Source organism: Ursus arctos, unplaced genomic scaffold (assembly GCF_023065955.2).
Source record: "Ursus arctos isolate Adak ecotype North America unplaced genomic scaffold, UrsArc2.0 scaffold_5, whole genome shotgun sequence".
Classification (NCBI taxonomy): Eukaryota; Metazoa; Chordata; class Mammalia; order Carnivora; family Ursidae; genus Ursus; species Ursus arctos.
The window spans coordinates 49,820,211-49,844,943 of record NW_026623067.1 but is presented as its reverse complement, the minus strand read 5'-3'; the positions used below and the strand labels follow the sequence as shown (position 1 = coordinate 49,844,943).

At 36.2% G+C, this 24,733-nt stretch overlaps 1 protein-coding gene across 1 annotated transcript in view; it reads right to left on the bottom strand.

Annotated features, from left to right (window-relative positions):
* Positions 1-24,733, bottom strand: part of ZSWIM6 (zinc finger SWIM-type containing 6) — a 184,426-nt gene that overhangs the window by 9,501 nt on the left and 150,192 nt on the right. The window contains exons 5-10 of the mRNA XM_048220736.2: positions 15,411-15,590; positions 10,927-11,103; positions 10,505-10,651; positions 6,774-6,920; positions 4,626-4,886; positions 659-794 (exon numbers count right to left, since the gene is read on the bottom strand). Of these exons, the coding sequence (XP_048076693.1) occupies positions 659-794; positions 4,626-4,886; positions 6,774-6,920; positions 10,505-10,651; positions 10,927-11,103; positions 15,411-15,590 (1,048 nt within the window). The remainder of the gene's footprint in view (positions 1-658; positions 795-4,625; positions 4,887-6,773; positions 6,921-10,504; positions 10,652-10,926; positions 11,104-15,410; positions 15,591-24,733) is intronic.

The following is a 24,733-nucleotide window of genomic DNA, read 5'->3' as shown; positions in this document are numbered from 1 at the left end:
GTGAAAACAGAAAGGTCAGTGGCAGAGAACAACATATTCTAATTATTATTACTGTAAAGGAGGGGCTGGAAGCAGTCAGAGTGAGGAGAGCAGGTCCTGGAAGATGCCTAACAGTGATGCCTTCAACCCCAGCCACAGGCCCCATCTTCCCTCATCCTCCAGTTGAGCACAAAGCTGGCTCGGGGATACTACAGCCTTCCCGCACTAATGATGGAATGTGGAATTAAAGAAGGTGTGAAGGGCCCCCTCAGTTATTACATTCAGGCAAGTATACTTGTTATTTACCACTGTTTCAAAAATCTAATTTTTTCAAAACGATCAGCTATTTAGGAAGATTTCAACTGGTGCTCCCTTACGACTAAACCTGGCCTAAAATTGTTCTCTAATTCCCAAATTCTAGCTTCAAGAAAAATAAGAAAAAGCCACCAAGAGTACAAGTACGAAGCAGTCTAGGATATAATTCTTCCTTTACTGTAAAACAAAAGCCAAACAACCAACAAACAAACCACCACTACAACAATCCAAGAAGCATAAATAGTTTCTTTAGCTTTTCTGCTGCCTACAAGAAATACGAATGAACGAGAAGTCGGTGAACAGCCATTTTTTCCCCCGGGGGGAGTCTGGATCGCCTCTGCCCGGCCGGGCCGTGAATACGTACCGCATCGCTCTCAGTGCAATTTTGTATGCCAATTCAGCATCATGAGGTAGGAGAGAGGTGAAGAGATACTTGGCAAATGTGTGCATTGGAACGCTCTCCCGATGGATTATTTCGCCTAAACCACTATATGGTCCGGCTGTGGGAAGAGAGCATACACATTTTACATTCCTAAAAAAGGAACTAAGACTTCTTGTAAAGTATATTTTTAAAATTTTTATGTAAAGTTATAACATATACAAGCTAATCTAGTTAAGAAGGTAATCAAAGTGACACAGTAGAAAGAAACACAATTCTTAGTCAAAAATGATTCTACAGGGTATAGTATCCAATATCGAATTCACTTCAGGAACAATCCCCCAAGTAACTGTACCATAGCTAAAATGAGAATCACAGAACTAGGGGGCAGAGCTTTTTCATATTATAGCTGCTTCAGAGAAAGAAACCCTCCGAAGCACAAAATCTCACTGAATTCAAGAAACATCCTTCCTCAGTGTGTAACATCTGAGCATCTAGATCTTCAAATGCACAGATGACTCTGCAGCTTAACTTTGGAATCTGCCCCTGGACCCAATCAGTCTTCTGGGCACAGACAAGCCAGGTTTCCAGAAAAGAGTGCTCTGCCTCAGGGGAGGAATCTAAACCACAAATCCCAACACAAAGACTTTAAATACTGTTCCTTCTAATAAGTGGAAATAGATACTAATTCTTAGAAAGTGATTAATAATAAAAGAATAGTTAGTAACCCATTTGATACTCACCATAGGCAAAAGAAAAAAAAATTAAAGTAACTGGAAATCTACCACTTTGGGGGCTCCAAAAGACCAATTTCAAAAGCAAAATTACATTTAAGCTGTCAAAATTCATTTCTTAGTAAGTTATGACAGGCATGGTGGTAGAGCTAACTTCCCCTGTGTGCTCTCTGAATGCTGCCCCCAAGAAAGGCGATACTGAATTTTAAAATAAATTTTGAAAGGAAACCACAGTGGTTAGTTCAACTACTTTCCACTTAGGTACTTTGAGGTTTAGTTACTGTAAAGTGTTTTAATAAATTAGTTTCCATGTCACCTTTGGGTAACATCTGTTTCATGATTTCTAGAATTATGAACCATGACACTACTGCTCAAAGGACATAATACATTTGTTTTCCACGAGAAAAATCAGTCTGGCAAAGAGTTTAGAATGCAAGAAATGGCAGTTCAGAAGAAATGGTGAGAGGAGTTACTGAACTGGGCACCGGGTAGGAGCACTATACATTCTAGATCATTTTAACAGAGATTATTTTAACATTTCCTTATTTTATTTTTTGTTTAGTTTTTTTTAATTGCTCATTATTTAAGTACTTTGAAAATCATATTTTCATAAAATCTTATTTTTTTACCTAGGCTAACTAAAATCCACCCTAGATTTCTAATTTTACCAAATCTATTACCCTTCTTCTCATCGTTAAGACGTTTAAAAATGTTTTAGTGATCCGATAGTCTTCAAAAGCTGATGATACAGCGTTATAGTTCTGCCTTCAGCCAAATTTTTAAATTATTATTATTATGGACTGAATGTTTATATTCCCCACCCCAATTCACATGCTGAAGCCCCAACTCCCAGGGTGACTAAACTTGGAGACAGGGCTTCTGCACAGAGGTAATGAGGGTTAAATGAGTTCACGGGGTGTGGCCCTGATCCTATAGGATTAGTGTCCTTATAAGAACAGACATCAGAGAGCTCTCTTGCTCTCTCTCCCCCTTTGCCTTGTGAGGGCACAAGGAGAAGACAGACATTTATAAGACAGGAAGAGAGCGCTCACCAGAAATTTAACTGACAAGCACTTTGACCTTGGACTGCCCAGCCTCCAGAACTGTGAGAAATTTCTATTGCTTAAGCCACCCACTCTGCAGCATTTTGTTATGGCATCCTGGGCAGACTAAAACACTAACTCTTATTTTACTGAAGGCCTCATTAGAGCTTGTGGATTATCCATTTTCTTCATTTCTCCTCCATTTCCTTTCAACATTTCCCTTACATCAAGTTACCTTCTCATGCTATGCAAAAACAAAAACAAAAACCAGGATGCATAATCAACACTTATTGTTATGACACCTCCCAACAAGAAAAATATTCAATCAGGCATCACAGGATTATTTATGGATTAATAATGAGTGTAAACCCTGAATTCCCAGAAATGCTTTATCAATATATCAATTGATCCACTATGCCAGTATTGTATTATGGTCAAAAGTGATTAACACACAGCAACAATAGAAGGTTACTGCTTTTTCTTTTTCAGAAAAAGTTAGCATCTTTTATTTCAGAATAGTTAATGTCTGCTAACTACTTTGCCCCTGAAATTTCCAGAGTGTAAATACATGAAGAACTTGGTGCCCCAGTGCAGTCAACTCAATCACGGAGTGCTTATTTTCAGGAGTTTATAACAATGGTCCTTTGGCTTCCCCTTGGACTGCTTTCTGTCCTGCACTACCCACTCTCTACAGGCCTAGCAGATCAGGAAAGGAAAGGAGGCTGTGATGAGTCAAGAGCACTCCATATCAGGCCCAGTTCTTAAAAAAAAAAAAAAAAATGTTTAACGGGGAGAGATGCGCTAATCAAAAACTAAGAAAAGTTTTAAAATATTCATGAGTAATGAACATGGAGACATCCAAAAAGGCAAATGATAAACAGATATCAAACACTATCAACTCTGAAAAGCACACATGCTCTTCCTGTCCTTCAGTATAATGGAAATCAAAAGTTGGGTTACTAAGAGCCAGTAACAGCATTAAGAGTTTGTGGCTAATGATACTGCTTATATCAAAAGGAATTATATAGGAGGAAACTAAAACAAAACAGTAATAAAAGAATGAAGATCACTTAAAATTTGCCAAGATAGACTTTTTTTATCTTTAGAAAAAAAAAAAAGTTAAAGTGAGGACTTCAAAAAATTAATATCAGGAATTTAACCAAAATTAAGCATGATATTAAGAACATTTTCCCTTTAAAATGCACTTCTAAAACATACAAATGTATAATATATTTGATGAAAATATTTCCTTTCAAAGAGATCTTTAGCTTTGGACAAATAAAAGAGGCTGTGAAATGTTATTTTCTCCAAATCCCTTCCCCATATTCCAACAGTTCTGAATATAAGATGAAGACACCACACTTTATTAACCTATCAATCACAGGGAATCCCACAATAATAACACTCACATACTGAAGGGATAGAAGCAATTTTACCAATCAGGCACCACCTAAATTTGCTAAAAGATTAGGCTATTATACTCATTACACTTACTCTTTTCCAGAAAAAACAACAAAACAAAACACTTTTTAAAAATAATGCCAACCAAAATTTCTTAGGCCATTCAGCTCGTGACCTTATAAAAGGAAGAAAATTAGACTTTGCCTTACAGAGTCCATGAAACTTTGAACTTAGTCGATCTATGCCCAACAAATTCTCTGAAATAATTCGCACAGTGGAAATTCATTCCTGCAGCCTCCCGTCCTTTGCTAGCATGTGCAAATGACATATTCAAAACCCAGATGTCATGTAACAGCCATAATAATGATTCAGAGGGATGACAAAGAATTTCCATTTCATTATTTAATTGATCAAGCAAATAGGGACATGGCTACCAGCAATAACTCACTAAATATCAACCTTGCATTTATCTCAGGAACATCACAGGCTAACTAACCAACAGTCCTTTTCAAAGTCTGTGGCACTAAATGGGGCTCATTTCTAACAGGCTATCTTACATGACCACTTAAATCAAATGACACACATCTGAACATCTATCCTTTCTGACTGAGTGATACTACTTTTTGGATAGTAAACATTCCTATGACACTTAGAGACCACACCAATCAGAATAACTACTATACTGAATGCATTCAAGCAATACTCCCAACATAAGAAAGCTTAGTGCCTCAATAAAATTGGCAGAACAAGTGGAAAACGTCTTTATCACACTACCTTCTAATAGGAAGACTGCTTGCTTGCGAAAAATTTTCACCAGTGTGTCATCCAATTCAATTTCCTGAAGCTTGGAAATGAGCTGCTCTTCATTCCGGCAAACCTTCTCTTGTGTGTACAGCCCATCAGGCATGATACGCTGCTGTCCCAGCCCAATCAGGGCTACTTCCACAGCTAGCGTTAAATAGGATTCCCCTTCTTCTAAGAATTTATGTGCAGGTAGATGCTGGTATTCCAGAGACTTGCACTGTCCCACATTCTCTGTAAAATGTCACGAAAGAAATCAGAGTTCAGACACTACTTTTGCAGGTACTGATAGGTATGAATATTTATTTTACCCAGTACTGATAAATGAATTATTTGAGAACCATACAATAGTTTTCTAGGATCTTTTAAGACCACGAACGACCAGATATGTATGTTTTGGGGGGATAGAATATTATAAATATTTTTCTCCAACTGAAAATGAATCACCAAAAAAACCCTATAAAGCTAAGAGATTGTAAGAATACTCAAAAATGAAAAAAGACTTCAAACGAGAGCAAAATTACATAATGACTACAATAGTTACCAACTCTTTAAAACATGACATTAAAAAAAAGTTTCAAAACTGTTATCACAATGTTGAAATTTAATGAGAAAAGTAGAGAGCACAACATACATAACCCTATCTCAAGGTCCTTTCTGTTATCAAAGAGACATCAGTTACCAAAAGAGGAATGATTCTTAGAGCATTCTCTTATCTCTGTTAAAGTGTTCCCTTAGAAATGTTAACAAACTTCAACCAACAAACTCCCAAGGAAAGGGAATTCAGAGTACTACCTTTCACAGTTCTTTTTTTTTTTTTTTTAAAGATTTTTTATTTATTTATTCGACAGAGATAGAGACAGCCAGCGAGAGAGGGAACACAAGCAGGGGGAGTGGGAGAGGAAGAGGCAGGCTCATAGCAGAGGAGCCTGATGTGGGGCTCGATCCCACAACGCCGGGATCACGCCCTGAGCCGAAGGCAGACGCTTTAACCGCTGTGCCACCCAGGCGCCCCATACCTTTCACAGTTCTGATAGAGTTTGGGGCACCCAGAAACCCATGAAGGCAAACACCACAGGAGAAATTATGGAGGCGCAATATAATTAATCCTCTGAGTTCACCCAGGCATGAGAGCAGCCAAGGGACAACCCTTCCCGCCTCCCACACCCCCATCCACAGCCCATGGGCAGTCATTTTAGGGATGATGCTTAAGTCTCAAGAGGCCAGAGAGAAATTTCAAAACACTGCTTTATAGGAATGTGTGACATAAAACACTTTTAATGACATGAGATACTTCTCTTAAAGTAGACTACAACCCATTTAAGTGACGAGTAACTTCTAATGCAGACAAATTTCTAGTTCTAAATGCTATGACACACATCTTTATTTTAAATCATGCTAGAAAACAGTCATAAATGTAGATAAATTCTTAGATGTAGAATCACTAGCTAGAAGAAAATAAGTATCTCTTAAGGTTCTCAGAGATTATTTATTTATTTATTTGAGAGAGAGAGAGAGAGAGAGAGAGTGTGTGTGTGTGGTATAGAAAGCATGAGCAGGGGCGCCTGGGTGGCTCAGTTGTTAAGCGTCTGCCTTCGACTCAGGGCGTGATGCCAGAGTCCTGGGATTGAGCCCCACATCAGGCTTCTCCGCTGGGAGCCTGTTTCTCACTCTCCCACTCCCCCTGCTTGTGTTCCCTCTCTCACTGGCTGTCTCTCTCTCTTTCAAATAAAATCTTTAAAAAAGAAAAGAAAAGAAAAGAAAGCATGAGCAGGGCGAAGGGTAGAGAGGGAAGCTGACTACCTGCTGAGTCGGGAGCCCGATGTGAGACCGAATCGCAAGACCCTGGGATCATGGCCTGAGCGGAAGGCAGACACTTACCCGACTGAGCCACCCAGGGTCCAGTATTTTTAAGGTTCTTAACACATGCTGCCAACTGTTGATTCTAACACTTCTCCCAGTTTGTAAAGCCTTCCACAAAAGCACGCTTTCCTTGCTCCCTTGCTAACTATAAGTACTATAATCATATGGATTCACAAAACAAAGTATGACAAAAACAATGACCAATGCCACTCAGGGCTTAAGGGAGAAAAGCACATGAGAGAACGCCACTGGTGTTACCTGTAAAATCGGAGAACCCAGAGAAGTTTTCATCATCAATTCGGCAGGCTTCCATGAGGCTGCTGAAAAGAGTGCCCACAGGGTCCAGGGGGTGTCCAACCCAGCCCTCAAGATTGGTTATTGAGGTGATGCTTTTATGGGGTAGCTCTGTGTAAGAAAAGGGAATTGAGAGATGGAGACAAGTAGAGGAAGGGAGGCTTTACCACTTAATAGTGGCATCCTAACAAACTAGTACTGAATTCAATTGGCAATTCCTCTTTAATTAAAAAACAAAGGTACACATAATCCCCAACATGTTAACTTTTTCGAAATGTTATGGAGTTGATCTGTCAATCAGTGTAAATGATGCCAACTTCCCAGGACAGTCCCCGAACGTCAATTCATGTGTCCAAGGTACTGGGTGAACATTATACGATTAAATGGTGTTGTATGAGGAAAAATGAGTTCCAAATTTTCACCCAAGAAGCAAGGAACAACTTCCTCCCACGTCCCCAAGAGTGGCATTAGAGAAGACTACAAAGTCTCCCTGGAATGATCACTGGCTAACTATATTAAGAAGATACCCTCAGAGTCAATGTTCACTGGGTCATCTCCACTGGAGACTGGAGGGCAGCGGTAACCTGGGTCCAACCTGGACTCCCCTATGGATATCATTCAACAACTCCCCTTGTACCTATGGAAGGCCTCATTATCATGTATCTGTATGCCATTTAAGAGAGGGTCTTTGCCACAAAGGGGAACTATAGCAGAAGGTAACAACATATAATTTAGATGAAACGTATCCTTTTCATTTTCTTCACAGAATGGTGGCACTTTCAAGTTCTTAAGTTAAATTACACAGTCCTGAGAAAAAAGCTGTAAATATTTTAAGGTATGTTCCTTGTTGTAAAGAATGCAGTATTTTATATCCAAATGTTTACTAAAGAAATAATTAATAGTAGCTCCTTCTTAAAAGGAAAATATAATGAAATCTATATGCAATATAAAATATCCAAGACAAAAATTGTTTTTTTTATAAATAGCTAAAGAACCATTCCATGAATCCAATATTCCTTTAGAAGTCTTCCGGTTTTGAACTATCAACTATCAGTATATAAAAATGAAGAATGGCCTAGAACAATGTATTAAAATTTATTCAAGTTGAGTCCTATATTCCTTGAAAGGGTCTTTCCTTTTGGTTTCTATCACTAGCTTTCATACACATAACCAGTATGAAAAAAGAAACATGAGTATTACTCTAAAACAACAAAATATATGTTTGATGGGGGGGCACATGTCTTTTTATCTATATATATCTATATATAGATATATACATCTATATATATCTATATATGGTGAAAGGAAGTGCTGTATTTACACAAATAAATCTATTATCAAGTGATGGAAATGAGAGAGAAAATTTTACAAAGTATTTCCTCTATTTTCTTTCCATACTAAATTATTGAAAACAATATGGAAATGAGGGGAATAAATTTAAAAAAAGGAGTATAATTTTTTTCAGAACTAAGTCAGACAAAGAAAGACAAATACCATATGATCTCCCTTATAAGTGAAAAATAAAAAAAACCCCAAGCTCCTAGATACAGAGAACAGACTGGTAGTTGCCAGGTGCAGGGGTGGATGTGAGTGAAAGGAGTGAAAGGGGAAAACGTACAAACTTGCACACTTATACAATGAACAAATCATGGCATGACAACTGTAGTTAATAATATTGTGTTACATATTTGAAAGTTGCTAAGAGTAAATCTTAAAAGTTCTCATCACAAGAAAAAAAAAGTGTAACTATATATGGTGACAGATATTAACTAGACTTACTGTGGTGATCATTTCGAAATATATAAATATCAAATCATTATACTGTATATCTGAACTAATACGATTTGTCAATTATATCTCAATTAACAAGAAAACCTCACATATAATGCCAAATAGTGTTGAAAATGTGCAAGGTATATATTTACTAATCGTGACCACAAAACAAATAAATGTCATGGCAATTTGGAATTATAACAGCTAGGAAAAACTTATTCTTTAAAGGTGGGCAAAAAAAGAAGGAGGGAAAGATACAGGTATAGAGATGCAATCATAGTAATACTTAAGAATAGTCTGAAATAAATATTCATTGCTCACAAGATAAAAGAGAAATGGGTCTAAGAGTGATTTCAAAGACAATTAAAGGAGTCTAACTTAACATATATTCTAATTTACCCACACAAACTAACATTTTTACACTTTCCATTTCTTAGATACTACAACACTTTCATTAAAATTCATCTAAAAAACATTTCTAAGAAAAGTTTATGATTTTTTTAATCTAAAAATCATCATGACCTAGCTTTAATTTTACAGTATAAAAAGTACTGCACTCTCTCTTAGCTTGAATATTATTACCCTTCATACTTTGCAGAAGCAGGTATCTTCGGGCTATAGACTGTGTTTGCGAGGAGGGGGCTGTTTCAGAAGAATTTTCCAAAGGTCCAAGCAATATATTTTGCAAACACATCTGGTAATCAGTTATGTTATGAAGAACATGAAGAAATGGACAAAACAGTGATCACCAGGGATATAACATTCCAATTCCATTTAAGGTCCCCTTTTTTGGTTCAAATTTTAACTCTAAAAAATTTTCTTTCATCATATCAATGATAATGTTAGTTAACATTTATAATAATTCTGATATAGATGGTATTAAAAGTTAAAACAAGAGGTCACTTTAACCTTGAGCTTATTTCAACAACTTTTGATAAATTTAAGCTGTATCCTTGGTGTGTGTATAATCACAGAAGGATTAAAAACAAAAACATGACTCAAAAAAACCCCCCGCAGCTAAAAGTACCTCTCTGAATAAGAAATAAAGCTTCAGAGTGAAAAAAACAAACCTAATCAAAGAAACATAAAAAGATTTATACCTACAGAAGGAACAAGAAGTACACTGATTAATCAGAAAAAGGATATATACATTTTTTCTGATCAGGGCCTTATGCATGTAATATAACTCTCTGCAATTGCTATTGCTCAGTAGTACTTATTTAAAATTTAAAAGATTAATAGTAAACTAAGATAAAGAGAAGTTAACTTAAAATGTGTTGTCAGTTGGCAGCTCATCCGATGTTATTTACAGAATTTTAAAAATCCAGTTTTGATCACTTAGAATAAATACCATGTCCTGAAGTACATACTGTTACAGGTAAAGTTTGAGAGTGCTTACACACTATGCCAGGCTCTTTTAAGAGCTTTACAGGAATTACCTAGTTTAATTTTCTCAACAACTCTTAAGAGACAGGTCTTCTACTGCACCCCATTCCACAGATGAGGAATATAAACCACAGAGCTGAAGTCACTGCCTAAGGTCTCCCAGCTGGGACCTATGACCAGGATTCAGGCACAGATAGTCTGCTCCCAGACCCCTGACTGTTGAAATTAAAATGTACTTTCACAAAGTAAGATCTCTGGCTAATTGGCATTTTCAATAATTCAGACACACTAATTACTTGAACATTAAAAATAATTATCCCCTTAAAAAATTAACCCAAGAAATGTTTTTAAAAATCTTATTTCTTCCAACATTCAACCAGGAAAAATATGCCTAAAATTTCTCACAGACCAGCTATTAAGTATTCCTAATGAGTGGTGAGTAAAGTCATCTCCATTGCTCTGATTTTAAAAGCCATCTCTAGTGATGTCATCACCAAGAATTCCATTCCAATGGAAACAAACTCCTTCACATTCACCTTTTTTTTGTGTTCGGAACATTTCCAACTGTTTCTGTTGCTGTCGTCTTAACGTGTTAACAATAGCTATTGCTAATCTCAGTGCTTCTCTGGGGTACCCATGAGAACGTAATGCGTCCACTCTTGCACAAGCTGTAGGAACATGTTCTAAAACAAAGAATTAAGGGGAGAAAGTTGCCATCGTCAGATATCTCTACAAAAATAGCATTTAAATCATAAGATGTTTTTCCCCAAAATACTATTAAAAAGACACGAAAAACCATTTCTGAACTTGGATTTGAATGAAACACTCAGCTCCTACTGCCAAGCATTCATCCATCTCGCACTGAATCCCTCAACTCTCCACCTCCCACTCCAATAATGCTATAGAAATGAAACAAAGAAGTAAGTCATGGAAATGTCTTTCCGGTTTGGCCACTTACCATGCCAGAGGGGCCACCCGCGGGAGTCAAAGAGGGAGTTTTCAGTGTCGTCATGGTAACAGTAGTTGGTGTATAGGTCACTGCTGATAATGTGCTGCAAGTGGCTATCCTGCCAGTGGAGATCGCATGCCTCGATGGCTCGGGTGAACACCGTCCGATGTGGCCTGTTCGATGAATCTGTTTTTTCCACAATTCAGAAAGCCGTGTCAGCTATTATTCACATGTGAATAAATCAGTCATACCATTCTGTGGCCAGAGGTTCATGAACACACCCACACACACTGTCCTGCACCCCCTAAGCAGAAGGATGAAGGGTGAATACTCTCATGTCCTAAGTACTAGGAGGCAAGTCAGCCCAAAGAGCCACCATCCACTCACTTGTTTTATCAAACACAAACACTCTGCAGCCATCAAAGCTAAGGTTAAAGGCATCCTGCAAAAAGAAGTGTCAAGTCTAGTTTCCATGCCAAATACACTCAGAGGAGGCACTCGGCACAAAAGTCACATGAGAACTCACTGCTCCCCACTGCTGAGGTGCTGTGGCGGGCTGCCCTGACGGGATCAACAGCTCTCACAAACACTATGCAAGAGATGCGACACCAGCCATGGAACCTTTCAGGAAGACGCAATCAGCCTTGAAAGATACGCAGAAGGGTTGTGCTTTTGGTTGTATTTTTTAACTATATTGTGCGGTTTTGCACAATTAAAACTATTATGCTTCTTGGGATATAATGATTAAATGCCACTTTATATCCCAAAGGGCATAAATGCATATATTTAACATTTCACAAAGCCACACAACATAGCTACAAAACAAACCAGCGCACTTACCTTGCCCCTACAGGCTGCCTCCTGACTCCTGTGCAGGTTCCATGACTGGTGTGATGTCCCCAGCATAGTGTATGCCGGGGCATCACAAAAGAGCAGAAGCATACACTCCGAAGAGGATTCAAGTTTCAGGACCTGACGGAGAAAAGAAATGTTTGGGGAATAAAGAATATTCTCATCCCAACTCCTGGGATTATTCAGTCCCTCTGGATAACATGGTTCAAATTCTGTAACTGCAATCCCACCCCTTGGGTCCCCACTCCAGACTTACCTTCAACTGTGCCACAAACCTTAGCAAGTCTCAACTGAAAATCAGGGTAACAAACTATGCTTACGTATGTGTATTTTACTGAGCTCTGGTAACACCCCTCACTATACTGAGACTTAATGAGAAGCAAACTGGAGCTCTGGCTAAGCAAAGACAAAAAGGGAATCATAAAAACCAAAACACAACCAAATTGAGAAGAACTCTGAGAACTCATCTAGCGCAACTCCCCTATTCTGCTGATGGAACCAAAAACCGAGAGAAGTGACGTGACTTGCCAAGGTCACGTGGCCAGGCAATGGCAGTCAAGATCAAAACATAAATATCCACACTCTAAATTCAGCTATTTCAGCTGCTGCAAAAGGCTTCTGAGAGGTCTTTAACAGAGGGAGACAATACTTCAGCTTGGTTTCAGGTCAACTGAGAGATCTGTATTTGAATGTGGGACGTATCAAAATGTACAACAACATAATTTGAGAGGCATAAATACTGACGAGTCTGCTACAGCCCTGCCCAGTGCACATATGCACACCTTGCAAATAGGAAGAGGGGGCCCTATAGTCAAGGGCCTTTGAACCTATCAGGGCTTTTTTGCTGAGCAGGGTAAAGATATTCCTACCCAACAAGAAACTGGTTCCATGACCTCTGTCATTTGGTTAAATATTCCCAAGTCCAAAATTTACACATTTTAAGTGGCTCTGTCATTTCACTTTTTTTATTTAGCACAAATCACAGAAACAGAACTTAAAACTAGAAGGAGACTTTAAACAAGCAACTTAGTATTATGCACGTATTAATAAAATTAGGAGTTCTACTTCTCTTGGCTCACTGTGGTAATCGATAATAAAATTAAGTTGTAGAGTATTATTCCATTTAAAAAAAACCAAAAACCTTAACTTTTCACATGTTTGTATGTGATTGTATGAGCAAAGAGAAAAGTACAGGAACACACCACACTTTTAACAGTGGTTACCTATAAAAGACCAATAAAACCAATTCTAACAAAAAAGGCTAAATATTCTGGCTCCTCTAAACAGAAAAGAAAAAAGAAAAAAAGGCTAAACACTAATGAAATAATAATTGAATGAAAATGTAAGATATAAGTCTCTAATAACATGGGAAATAAAATAAAGATTGTGTACATAGACAATGACTACAAAGATAAAATTTGATTAGTACCAAATTGCGGTCAATTTTTATTTTACATGTCTAGTTTTTTTTAATTTTTGTAACAAGATGGAAAAAAGAAATGGATTATCTTAACAAAATTTTCAAAATGATAAATTTTAAATAAAGTACATATAACATTAATACATGCTGATTAAAGAAAATTTGGGAAATTCAGAAAAGTAAAAAGGGGAAAACTAATAGCTCTTTTATCAAAAAATTATAATTAAAAAATTGGCTATCATTCTGGTACCTTTAAAAAAACCCTACTCTTTCAAAGAGTATGGATTTTAATGTTGTTAATTAATTCTAACAAATAATCTTAGCGAAGACAAGGCCTGACTCCTCCTTCACATTCCCTCCAGTGTGCCAGCACATCCAATTCTGCGCATGGCCTGAGTCATGTGCACACCCTACCCAGCTGCAATGGTGTGGCTGCTGGGCTCTGCTAGCTACCGCAGACTCTCCCCTGCACTCCAACAGAGGTGCGGCAGGCTGAACATCAGCGTCCCCCTGTACAGATGTCTCTTCTGAAAGCCCCTCTAGAGGATGTGGATATTCTGCTAAAAACAGGAACCCTGTACCTTTAGGCCCAATCATGAGAACTATTGCCCTTACAAACTAGATTCTGACTTCATGTGCCTGGACCAAACCATACTATGAAATGAACTGTTTCATCTGGAGGCTAGACCACTTCTTAAAGGCTCTCTAAAGTCCATGAAATATTTCTGTTTAATCAAAGAGAAAGTAACCAAGTGTAAAGTAAAATAGTAAACTGTAAGATGTAAGGATGGCAGTCCCAAAAAGTAGGTGGTGAGTTAAACACAGAGCAATCTCCAAATACAAAGTAAAAGATTAAAGTGATTACCTAGGTAGATATAGGCAAGCCCTTTCCTAGCAATGGAAGAAAATAAATGTTGACTTGTTAAACTTGAAAATTCTAAGCTTCTGGAAAAAACCACAAACGGAGTATACTTATTTTCTTTGAAGTTATTAAAATAGTCATGGGCAATAAAGATATGACAGATTCCAAATACTAAATTCCCAAGGCAAATATCTCTAGACAAAGCAAAGCCAGATCTTTTCCAATTCCTAAAACTTCTTTTTGACTGGACAAGTCCCTATGGAGCAATACACCTCATTTTCTTTCTTTGTAGAGACTGAAAACACTATGCTAACATTCATACTCAACACAATGCCCAGCTCTTTCTAGTAGAACCAACTGCGTATAGGGCCAGCACATACAGAATGACGATCTCAGTTCTGAATCCTTCCGGGGTCATTTAACTCCCACCTTACATCGATCTTAACTTTAAAGTCTGTCAAATCCCCACAGCATCTCTCCCCCTCGGCCCCAAAAAAGGCAGCAGGAGCACAAAATCACACAAAAATAGTGACAAGAATTAGTGAATAAAATTTTTATTTGTAATACTTAATTTCTTTAAGGACTTGGTTCTGAAAGAGAGAAGAAAATAGTATAATAGCTGGGAGGGAAAATGAGGCCAAGGAAGGATTTGGGGTTTTTCTGAAGATGAGAGGAACTTGATCTAAATGGGAAGATCCAACAGAAAAGGAGAAACTGAAAAAATAGCATAGAAATGAGAGACACAGGTCCTTAAGAGGACACATGGAAATGTCTGAAAACATCTCTTAGTTGTTACAAAGATTGGAGGGCACTATTAGCTTACAGCAGGTGGGAACAAGTATGCTAGACAAACCTTTAGAATAAAGAATTTTCCTACTCCAAATGCCAACAGCATCCCATGCCCCTCCAGCCCAGTCATAAATATTTATTTGCCATATATTAAAACTAACAATTTTTAATTGATGAAATTACACAGCAATCCCAATATGAACTGGGTTGCACCAAAAGAGATAAAAACACACAGTTTCTCAAGCATCTCAATATTTTGTTTTACAAGGTAATATATTACCACCCCATTCCATGATTTTAAAAATTATTTCCCAAACTAGTTAATAGGGAATTTTAACGCATACTAATACATAGAAGTATAATATCTGTACTCTGATAATATGAAAAAACACAAAGGAATCAGGTAAAAATTAAAAATGCATACATTCATATTCAAAACATAAAGTCCTTAACTTACTGTAAGTTCTAGTGGGTAAAATAATTTTCCTATATATATTATAAGTTACTATTATAAGCATATATGCACAATTAGGTGGATACAAAGTGAGCAGAATATTACTCTGGACTCACCTTGGTTGGCATTTGCACCCTGAGGCAAAGCATTGGTTAAGTTGGGTAATTCACTGCCATGATTCCCATCTTCCCACGGACAGACATCAACACTGTTCCACTTTTTCAGCTGTTTTAGCCAACTGGCCTTCTGCTCCAACTTGCAGTGGGGATTTAGAACTATACACATCCACAGAGCACCTAATTTAAAGGGAGAGAGGGAAGTAAATTTCAAAAATTATAAAAATTTCCAATTCTAATAACTAATGGTACATTTTAAATACTTTCAAAATGGACTCAGGTCTGCTATTTTTATAACTCAATTCTCTCCTTAATCCAAGCCATAAATCTCATACAGAGTTTAATGGAAGAACAACAAAGTCCAAATTTGAACCAAATATACAAACACTGTTACACATAAAGATGAAAGAGATTACAAATGCTAAGTGTAATCACCCTCCCATTTGTGTGACATTTTGGACAAAAATGTCAATAGAGAATACAACCCTATACTCCAATTTGCCACTGTAATTTACAAACAGGTTTTATGTATGAATGCTGCAACAAACCGCCCTAAATGGTTCTTCAATGCAAAAATTAAATTTCCCTTTTTACAATAAAATCATAAAGGTATACAATGGACACAATTGGTTTCCTAGTCTTCTTATAAGCTTTCCAAACTTTATTATGTTTTAAAATTAGTATGCATATCTATATATCAATTAATATGCATATTTATGTCAACAGATCTTTAAAAAAATTTACTTAAACATACTTCCCTAAATGATTTAGCCAGAAACTAGTCATTTATAATAAATGAAATAACTAAATTTCTGTCTTTATGTGAATGAAAACATTAAACATTCATCAAAATTTCACTTGTTTGTCAAAGGAAAAGCTATAATGAATTTATTAGAAGGCATAACTCGTAATTTGAATTAAGTACTGATAAAATTTATTATTCCTTTCTACATTCTTCAAAGAGATAACTAATTCAAACAATTATTTCATAAGTTCTAAAACTTCAAGTTTTACTTTACTAATTTCAACAGGATAGATTGTAGTATTTCAAACACATTCTCAACACTTTTTTTTTGAAAAGGTATGTGTATCTGTGTCTATTTTAATCAACTATGTTAGCCAATGAGTTAACAAAGGTAGAATGAGCCTCTTTGTTTTGTCCAAAAGAGATGCTTTACATTTTTCCACATTTAAAATTAGCAAGTTTTCCAAGTGTCCATCAATAGATAAATGGATAATGATGTGGTATGTACACACACACACAATTATTGTTCAGCCATTAAAAAATGAAACCTTGCCATTTCCAAAAACAAGGATGGAACTAGACAATATAAATGCTAAGTAAAATAAGTCAGCCATATGATTTCACTCATATGTGGAATTTAAGAAATAAAACAATGAACAAAGGATAAAAGGAGAGGAAGAGACAAACCAAGAAATAGACTCTTAACTATAAAGAACAAACTGATGGTTCCCAGAGGGGAGGTGGGTGGGGGGATGGGTAAAATAGGTGAGAGGGATTAAAGAGTACACTTACAATGATGAGCAGAGTAATGTATAGAACTGCTGAATCACTATATTGTACACCTGAAACTAACATAACACTGTATGTTAACTACATTGGAATTAAAATTAAAAACTTAATAAAATTAAAATAAAATTAGCAAGCTTCTTTAATTACAGAATCTGATATTTTAAATATCAAATAAATTTTACCAACAGAAAATAAAAATGGCTACGACCTATTTAAGCCACAGATATTTAAAAATTATATTTCTGTATTTTAAAATGCCAATTAAAAACAAAATGTGATCAGTTAAAATGAAATAAACCCACTATAGCTTATCTCTCCCCATGAATACAAAACACAGTACCTGAGTACTCTACAAAGTAAATAAAAGGAAGCAGACTAGAGAAATAAAACTTTAAGAAGTAAGCCATATCAGGCTGATTTCCTGTTACTTTTTCCCCCTCTCTTGTCTCCTGGCTTGGACAGAAGATTAGCTCCATTTGAGGGACTTTGCAGAGGCCACATACAGCAAAAACTTAAGAGAAATCTCATCTAGTTGGTGAGAGAAATGGGAAAAGGGGCCCTCTTCACACTCAGGAGCTGGAGAGGTAGATCCCTAGATACTATGTACCAACAGGTCTAAGTCCTGTGCACCAGAAAGACCAAATGCAACAGAGCAAAGCTTTGAAAACTATGGATATTGTCACCCAAAGAAGGTGAATTGGAAGTTATGGTCTGAGTCTACCCAGGTTGTTGATGGTACGCTTTAAAAAACAAAACAATGCTCCACAGGACTTTAATAAGATCCAGACTTTCAGGGGACGCCTAGGTGGCTCAGTTGGTTAAGTGTTTGCCTTCGGCTCAGGTCACCGGAAGTCAGAAGTCGGGCTCCTTGCTCAGTGGGGAGCCTCCTTCTCCCTCTTCCTTTGCCCCTCCCCCAGCTCATGCTCTTTCTCTCTCTTGTTCTGCACTCTCTAAAATAAATAAATAAAATCTTAAAAAAAAAAAAAAGACCTAGACTTTCATAACACAGTATTCAAAATGTCCAGGATCCAAAATTACTTGGCTTACAAAGAAACAGGGAAATGTGATCAATTCTCAAGGGAAAAAACAATCAACAGATGCTGACTAAGAAGAACCAGATGTTAGAATTATCAGTCAGAGACTTTATAGCAACTATTTTAACTATGCTCCATGAGATGAAGGTAAACACTAATGAAAGGAGTAAAACACAAACTATAAAAAGAACTAAATGGAGATTTTAGAAGTGAAAAAATATCTGAAAGAAAAAATTCACTGGATGGGATCAATGGCAAAAGGGATGGGAGAGATGGAAAAGTTGGTGAATATGAAGATAGTAATGATCTCATCTGAAGAACAGAGAAAACCTCAAAGACAAGGAGGAAAACATCGAAAGGTGTAACATTTGTGTCATTGGAATCCCAGAAGATGACACAAAGATACAGAAAAATGTAAAAGAAATAATGACTGAAAACTTCCAAATTTGGAAAAATATATGAATTTTACAGAATGAATTGAAGCTCAGCCAACCACAAAAGAGTAAACTCAATGAAAGCCATGCCCAAACACCTCATAATCCAATCACTGAGAAACCAAAGTTAGAGAAAAAAAATCTTGAAAGCAAAGAATAATAAAACACCATACATGGAAGAACGACTCAAATAATTAGAGATTGCTCATCAGAAATCATAGACGATAGAGGACAGTGGAACAATATCTTCAAAGTGTTGAAAGAAATTGAAGTGTCAACACAAAATTCTATATCCAGCAAAAATACTGCTCAGGAATGATGGTGAAATAATGGTACCCTCACATCAGAGAAAACTAAACATTTGTTTCCAAAGAGATCTGTTCTAGAAGAAATGCTAAAGGAAGTTCTTTGGGCTAAAGAAAAATAATACCAGAGGGAAACTGGGAAATACAGGAATAAAAGAAGAGCAACAGAAATGATAAATACCAGACTACATATAACAAACTGCTTTTGTCCTTTCAGTTTCTTTAAAATAAATATGACTATTGAAAGCAGCAATTTGAACACTGCCTTGTGGCATTTTAAATGTATGTAAATGTAATACACATAAACACTATAACATAAAGAAGGGAGAGTAAAGGGACCTATAAGATTATTAGACTCTACATTCTACTTAAAGTGGCAAAATACCAACTCAAAGCAGACTGGTTAAGGTTAGGTATGTTTATTATAATACCAAAACCATTAAAAATATACAAAAAGATACAAACAAAAAAGACAACAGATTAAATGAAATACTAAAAAAGGTTAGAACAATCCAAAGAAGGAGAGGAGAAAACAGGGTAGAAGGAACAATAAAAACAGAGAGGATAAACAGAAAACAAGTACTAAGTAGTAGACTTAAATTCAACTACTTCAATAATTATATTAAATGTTAAGTGGTCTAAACATACAAATTAAAAGAGATGGTAAAATCAGATTAAAAAGCAAGACTCAACCCCATGCCATGTACAAGTAAGCTACCTAAAATATAATGACATAGATGGATTAAACAGAAAAGGATTGAAAAAGATATACTATGCAAACACTTTCAAAATAAAGCTGAAGTGGCCATATTAATATCAGACAAAGTAGATTTCAGAACAAGGAATACTAATGTCAGATAAGGTGAGACATAATAGGATAAAAGGGTCAGTTCTCTAAAAACAGATGAGAATCCTAAATGAATAAAGCTAAACCTAACATTAAGACTTCAAAATACACAAAGTATTTAACTTATAGCTTAAATGAGAAATCAACAAATTCACAATTATATTTAGAAACTTTAACACTCTTTCCAATAACGAATAAAACAAGTAGACAGAAAATTAGCAAGGATGAATACCTAAACCCTATCAATGAATTTAGCCTCACTGACATTTACAAAACATTCCGCCTACTATCACTAGAAAAAGCAAAACAAAATACTACTCTTTTTAAAATGCACAAAGAACATTCACCAAGACAGTCCATGTTCTAGGCCGTAAAACATACTCTGACAAATTTGAAAGAACTGAAACATACAACGTATATTCTCTGATGTAACAAAATTAAACCAGAAATCAATAACACGAAGATATTTGGAAAATTCCCAAATATCTGGGAACTAAATAACACAAATAACTCATGATTAAAAGAGGAAGTGATGAGAAAAATTAGAAAACAGTCTGTACTGAATGAAAACACAAATAAAATGCATCAAAATTTGTGATCTACAGCTAAAAAGAGTTTAGAGGTAAATGTATAGTATTAAATAACCTGTACTGGAAAAGAAGAAAAGATTCAAAGCAATAATCTGATATCCACCTTAAGAACCTAGAAAGAGAAAGCAAAGCCAGCAAACAGAAGGAAGGAAATAACAGATCAGAAATTAATTAAATTGAAAACTGTCCACCTCCCAAATTCTATGAAACCAAAAGATTAATGAAATCAATAAACCTATAATCAGAGAGAAAAAAAAGAAAGACAAACTATCAGTATCAGGAATAAAAGAGGAGATATTATAATGCCTAGAGAGGCATTAAAAGGCTCAAAATGGAATTCTATGAACAACTTTATGCCTATAAATTCTACTAATTAGATAAAATAAACAAATTTCTTAAAAATCAAAAATTACCAAAGTTCACTCAAGAAGCAATAATAACCTGAATAGTAATAAATTTATTAAAGAAATTAAATCTGTAATTAAAAATCTTTAACAATGCAGGTTCAGATGTTTCTCTGGAAAATTATACCAAACATTTAACAAAGAATACCAATTTTACACAATAGCTTCCTGAAAACAGAGAAGGGAATGGTTTCCAACTTATTTTAAGAGGCCAGCATTACCCTGATAACAAAAACCAGATGAAGATATTGCAAGGAAATATAATTACAGATCAACATCCCTCATGAACAAAAGAGTAAAACACCTCAACAAAATATTAGAAAATCTAATTAAGAAATATACAAAAAGGAAAACACACCACAACCAAGTTCAGTTTAACCCAGGAAAGCAAGGTTGGTTCAACATTAAACATCAGAGTTAGTAACTCACTATATTAACAGTCTAAGAAAAAACAAAAACAAAAACATGACCATTTCAACAGATGCAGAAAAAGCAATTTTCTTCAACAGAAAAAGCAACTGACAAAATTCAACATTGCTTCATAATAAATAAAACTCAGCAAAATAGGAACAGAAGATAACTTAGCATGATAAAGGCATCTGTGAAAGAAATCCTACATTAACATCAGAATGGCAAAAGACTGAACCTTTTTTTCTGAGATCAAAACAAGGCAAAGATGTCTGCTCTCACCTCTAGTGTTCAACATCACACTGGGAGACAGAGAATCTTAACCAGGCTCCACACCTAGCACTGAGCCTGATGCAGGGCTTGATCTCAGGACCCTGAGATTGTGACCTGAGCTGAAATCAAGGGTCAGATGCTTTACTGACTGAGCTGCCCGGGTGTCTCTACGGCAGCTTTACTCATAAATGCAGAAGACCGGAAACAACCTGAATGACTATAAACTGGTGAACGGATAAACAAACGGATGCATTCATCTAACTGATTACTACTCAGTAGTAAGAAACAAACCCCTGACACACATATAACATCTCAAATGCATTATGCTAAGTGAAGGATGCCAGAATCAAAAGGATTTGTGTGTGTACACACACATATACTCTCATTATTTAATTTATAGGACATTTTAGAAAAGATAAAACTAAAGGGACTGATCACCAATGCAAAGGATTGAGGGTCAGCAATGGAAATGGGGACAGTGTGAGGGAATTTTTGGAGGGGATATAACTGTTTCATATGTTGACTGTAGCGACTGTTACGGGACTCTATTCATTTGTCTGAACTCAAAACTGTATAGCAAAAAATTCAGATGTATGTATTTCTTAATAATTACAATAGACATTTACTTAAAGTAATACATTCGTAGTCCAGAGAGTTCTAAATTGTATATCTCAGGTTTAATCAACTTCATAAAAATACTTTGAGGACAGATGCAACCACAGATTTCAACTACATGATTCTTTCTTTGCCCATTTTTCTCTCTCCTTTCTGCCTAACCTCTTTCAGATATCATTCAAGGTAGAATTTATCCTATTTTGTCCACTGCTTTTTTTAAAATTTTTAAAAAAATTTATTTATTAGAGAGAGCATGAGAGAGAGAGAGAGAGATCACAAACAGGAGTGAGGGGTAGAGGGAGAAGCAGACTTCCCACTGAGCAGGGAGCCCGATGAGGGACTCGATCCCAGGACCCCGAGATCATGACCTGAGCCAAAGGCAGATGTTTAACTGACTGAGCCACCCAGGCACCCTGGTTCATTGCTCTTTATGCAAAATCTGCTGCCTCATGGTCAGGTGCAGTGCTCTCTTAATGTGAATAATCCTGTCATTATAAAGATTCTTCGGAAGTAGTCTTATGGCTTCTTTTACACCATCATTCTCACATACTCTATCATCTTGCATTAACTCCAGTTTATTGAACCCTGCAAGCACTATAATGCCATTTTTGAATATCCTCCAGCCCCCAGCTGGATGCTGCAATGACAGGCCTGCTCTCCATGATGATCCAAGACCACAGACCTATGTATTTTCATAGTATTTACAGTATATTTTACAGTATAGTAAGAATTTTACTGTATGTAAATTACAAAGCAAACTACTGCTACATAATATCTGTATCAAACAATACTGCCTACTGGTACTCCAAAGATTTAAGTATGAGCATTCTTTCCACAGGAATCCTCTAACAAGCCAATGGACATTGCATAAATCACCACCTTATTAATCCTATGCTTTTCCCATGCCCAGAAACATAAAATCAGCTTCTAATGAAACATGACCACACACTGTCACAAAGCAAGGGACAAATCCAAATGGTACCTAAAGAACATGAAACTGACTGCCTTTTCCACTGAAGCCCATTGGAAAATGAGATATAACTTTACCAGGTTTTAGGCTGTGGAGTAATGGACACCCTAACAACATGAAAAAAGTTACATATAAATAACTAAATAAAAGCTATATATTGCACCAAAAATTGCCACCGATATTTATGAGGTTATACTGAACTAAAAAAATTTTCAAATCATCAAATTTCTTCTTTAAAAAGTAAATTCCTAATATTCAACAGTTAATGCTTAAAAATTAAGACTTTTCCAAGGGCCCCTGGGTGGCACAGTCAGTTTAAGTGTCAGACTCTTGGTTTCCGCTCAGCGTTGTGAGATCGAGCCTTTGCTTCAGGCTCCACACTCAGTGTGCAGTTGGCTTTAAACTCTCCTCACTCTCTGCCCCTTCCCCCACTCTCTATCTCTAATAAATAAATAAATATTTTTAAAAAGGACATTTTAAGTTTCTCTTCCACGATGTTTTTATCGTATAATTCTACTAATCTTAAATGAACACATTATCAGACAAAACTAAAATCAAGAAGTTGCCCTGAAAGATGTGCTGTGACTAGTTTCATCATCAGATTGTTAGTGTATTAACAAGGTTGTGTGTAAAAGGGCAACAAGTAAAGTAATAGTGACAAATAATGTGATGTAAATGTTTTTCCAAAATGAGTGATTTATCTTCAATGTGTTCATTATGAATAAGAAGTCTGTATTTCAGGGTCCTGAGATGGAGCCCCACATTGGGCTCTGCGCTGGGCACGGAGCCTAAGATTCCCTCTCCCTCTGCTCTCTCTCTCCCTTTCTAAGAAAGAAAGAAAAGAAAAGAAAAGAAAAAGATGAAGGGGGAAAAAAAACAACCTCAAATAGATTATGGTCCTTAAAAGCAAAATCCTATGTGTTTTGGAAACTTTAAGTAATGATTTCTATGATTTGAGGAAAAAAGAAACCCATCCTAGATTTTTATGCTTACATTTCTCTAATTAGAAAATTTCCATTTTGCAGAACAAGAAAAAATTTCAAAAGCCAAGCCTTTATTAATTTGCCTATAACATTCTTTTATTGCTCACCTCTCCAAAGGGAGGTTTCATCCTGAAAGGATGTTCTTAATGTTAGATTCAAGTTCAGAGCTATAATAGATATGGTCTTTTATCTTAACAGTCACCACTACAAAAGCTGTAATTAGCCTTAATAACCAAATTAACCAAATTGAGTAAGTCATTCTCCAAATTTTATTAATTCAGAGTTCCACTTTGGGCATTTATCTCTTTCCCTTCCAACGCATGCCTGAAACATTTGTAGTTTTAAAAATAAAGCTCTTTGATAATTAAACACTTCATTCTGCTGTCCGTCAGAGACATTAACCCTTGTAAGGACTCAACGAAAACTACTACACAGAACTCAGTGAGAACTTAGCATTTCTAGCACCTACCAGAGGACCTGGCATCTATAAAGGTATTATTGGTTCTTTCACAAAGGACACTTAATTATTTGCTATGAATTACAATGAAAACAAATTCAATACTTTTAAATTGCTTTCCTAGCTTCAATGCCTCAAAGTGTATAAAGGCAATTATCAAATCACTGGTGTGTGCATCATTCAGCTTCTGAATTATCCACAGCACATTTCAGCTCTAGTCCAGCTTTTCTCTACCATCCAGCATGCTTTTACTTTTCTTTCCACTAAGCCACCTCATCTGCACGCAGTGATTTCACCAAAAAAGACGCACTGTAACATACAAGCCAAGGTAAACCAAAATTAGGAAGGCAGCTCCCCAGGGAAGAAGAAAAAGATGAAAGAAAGCATTCTCTTGTACAAGGTGAACAGCTCCAAACCACTCAGTAGTCTTAAACCTGTTAACGTCCTACAACTGACCAACCAGTGAGCG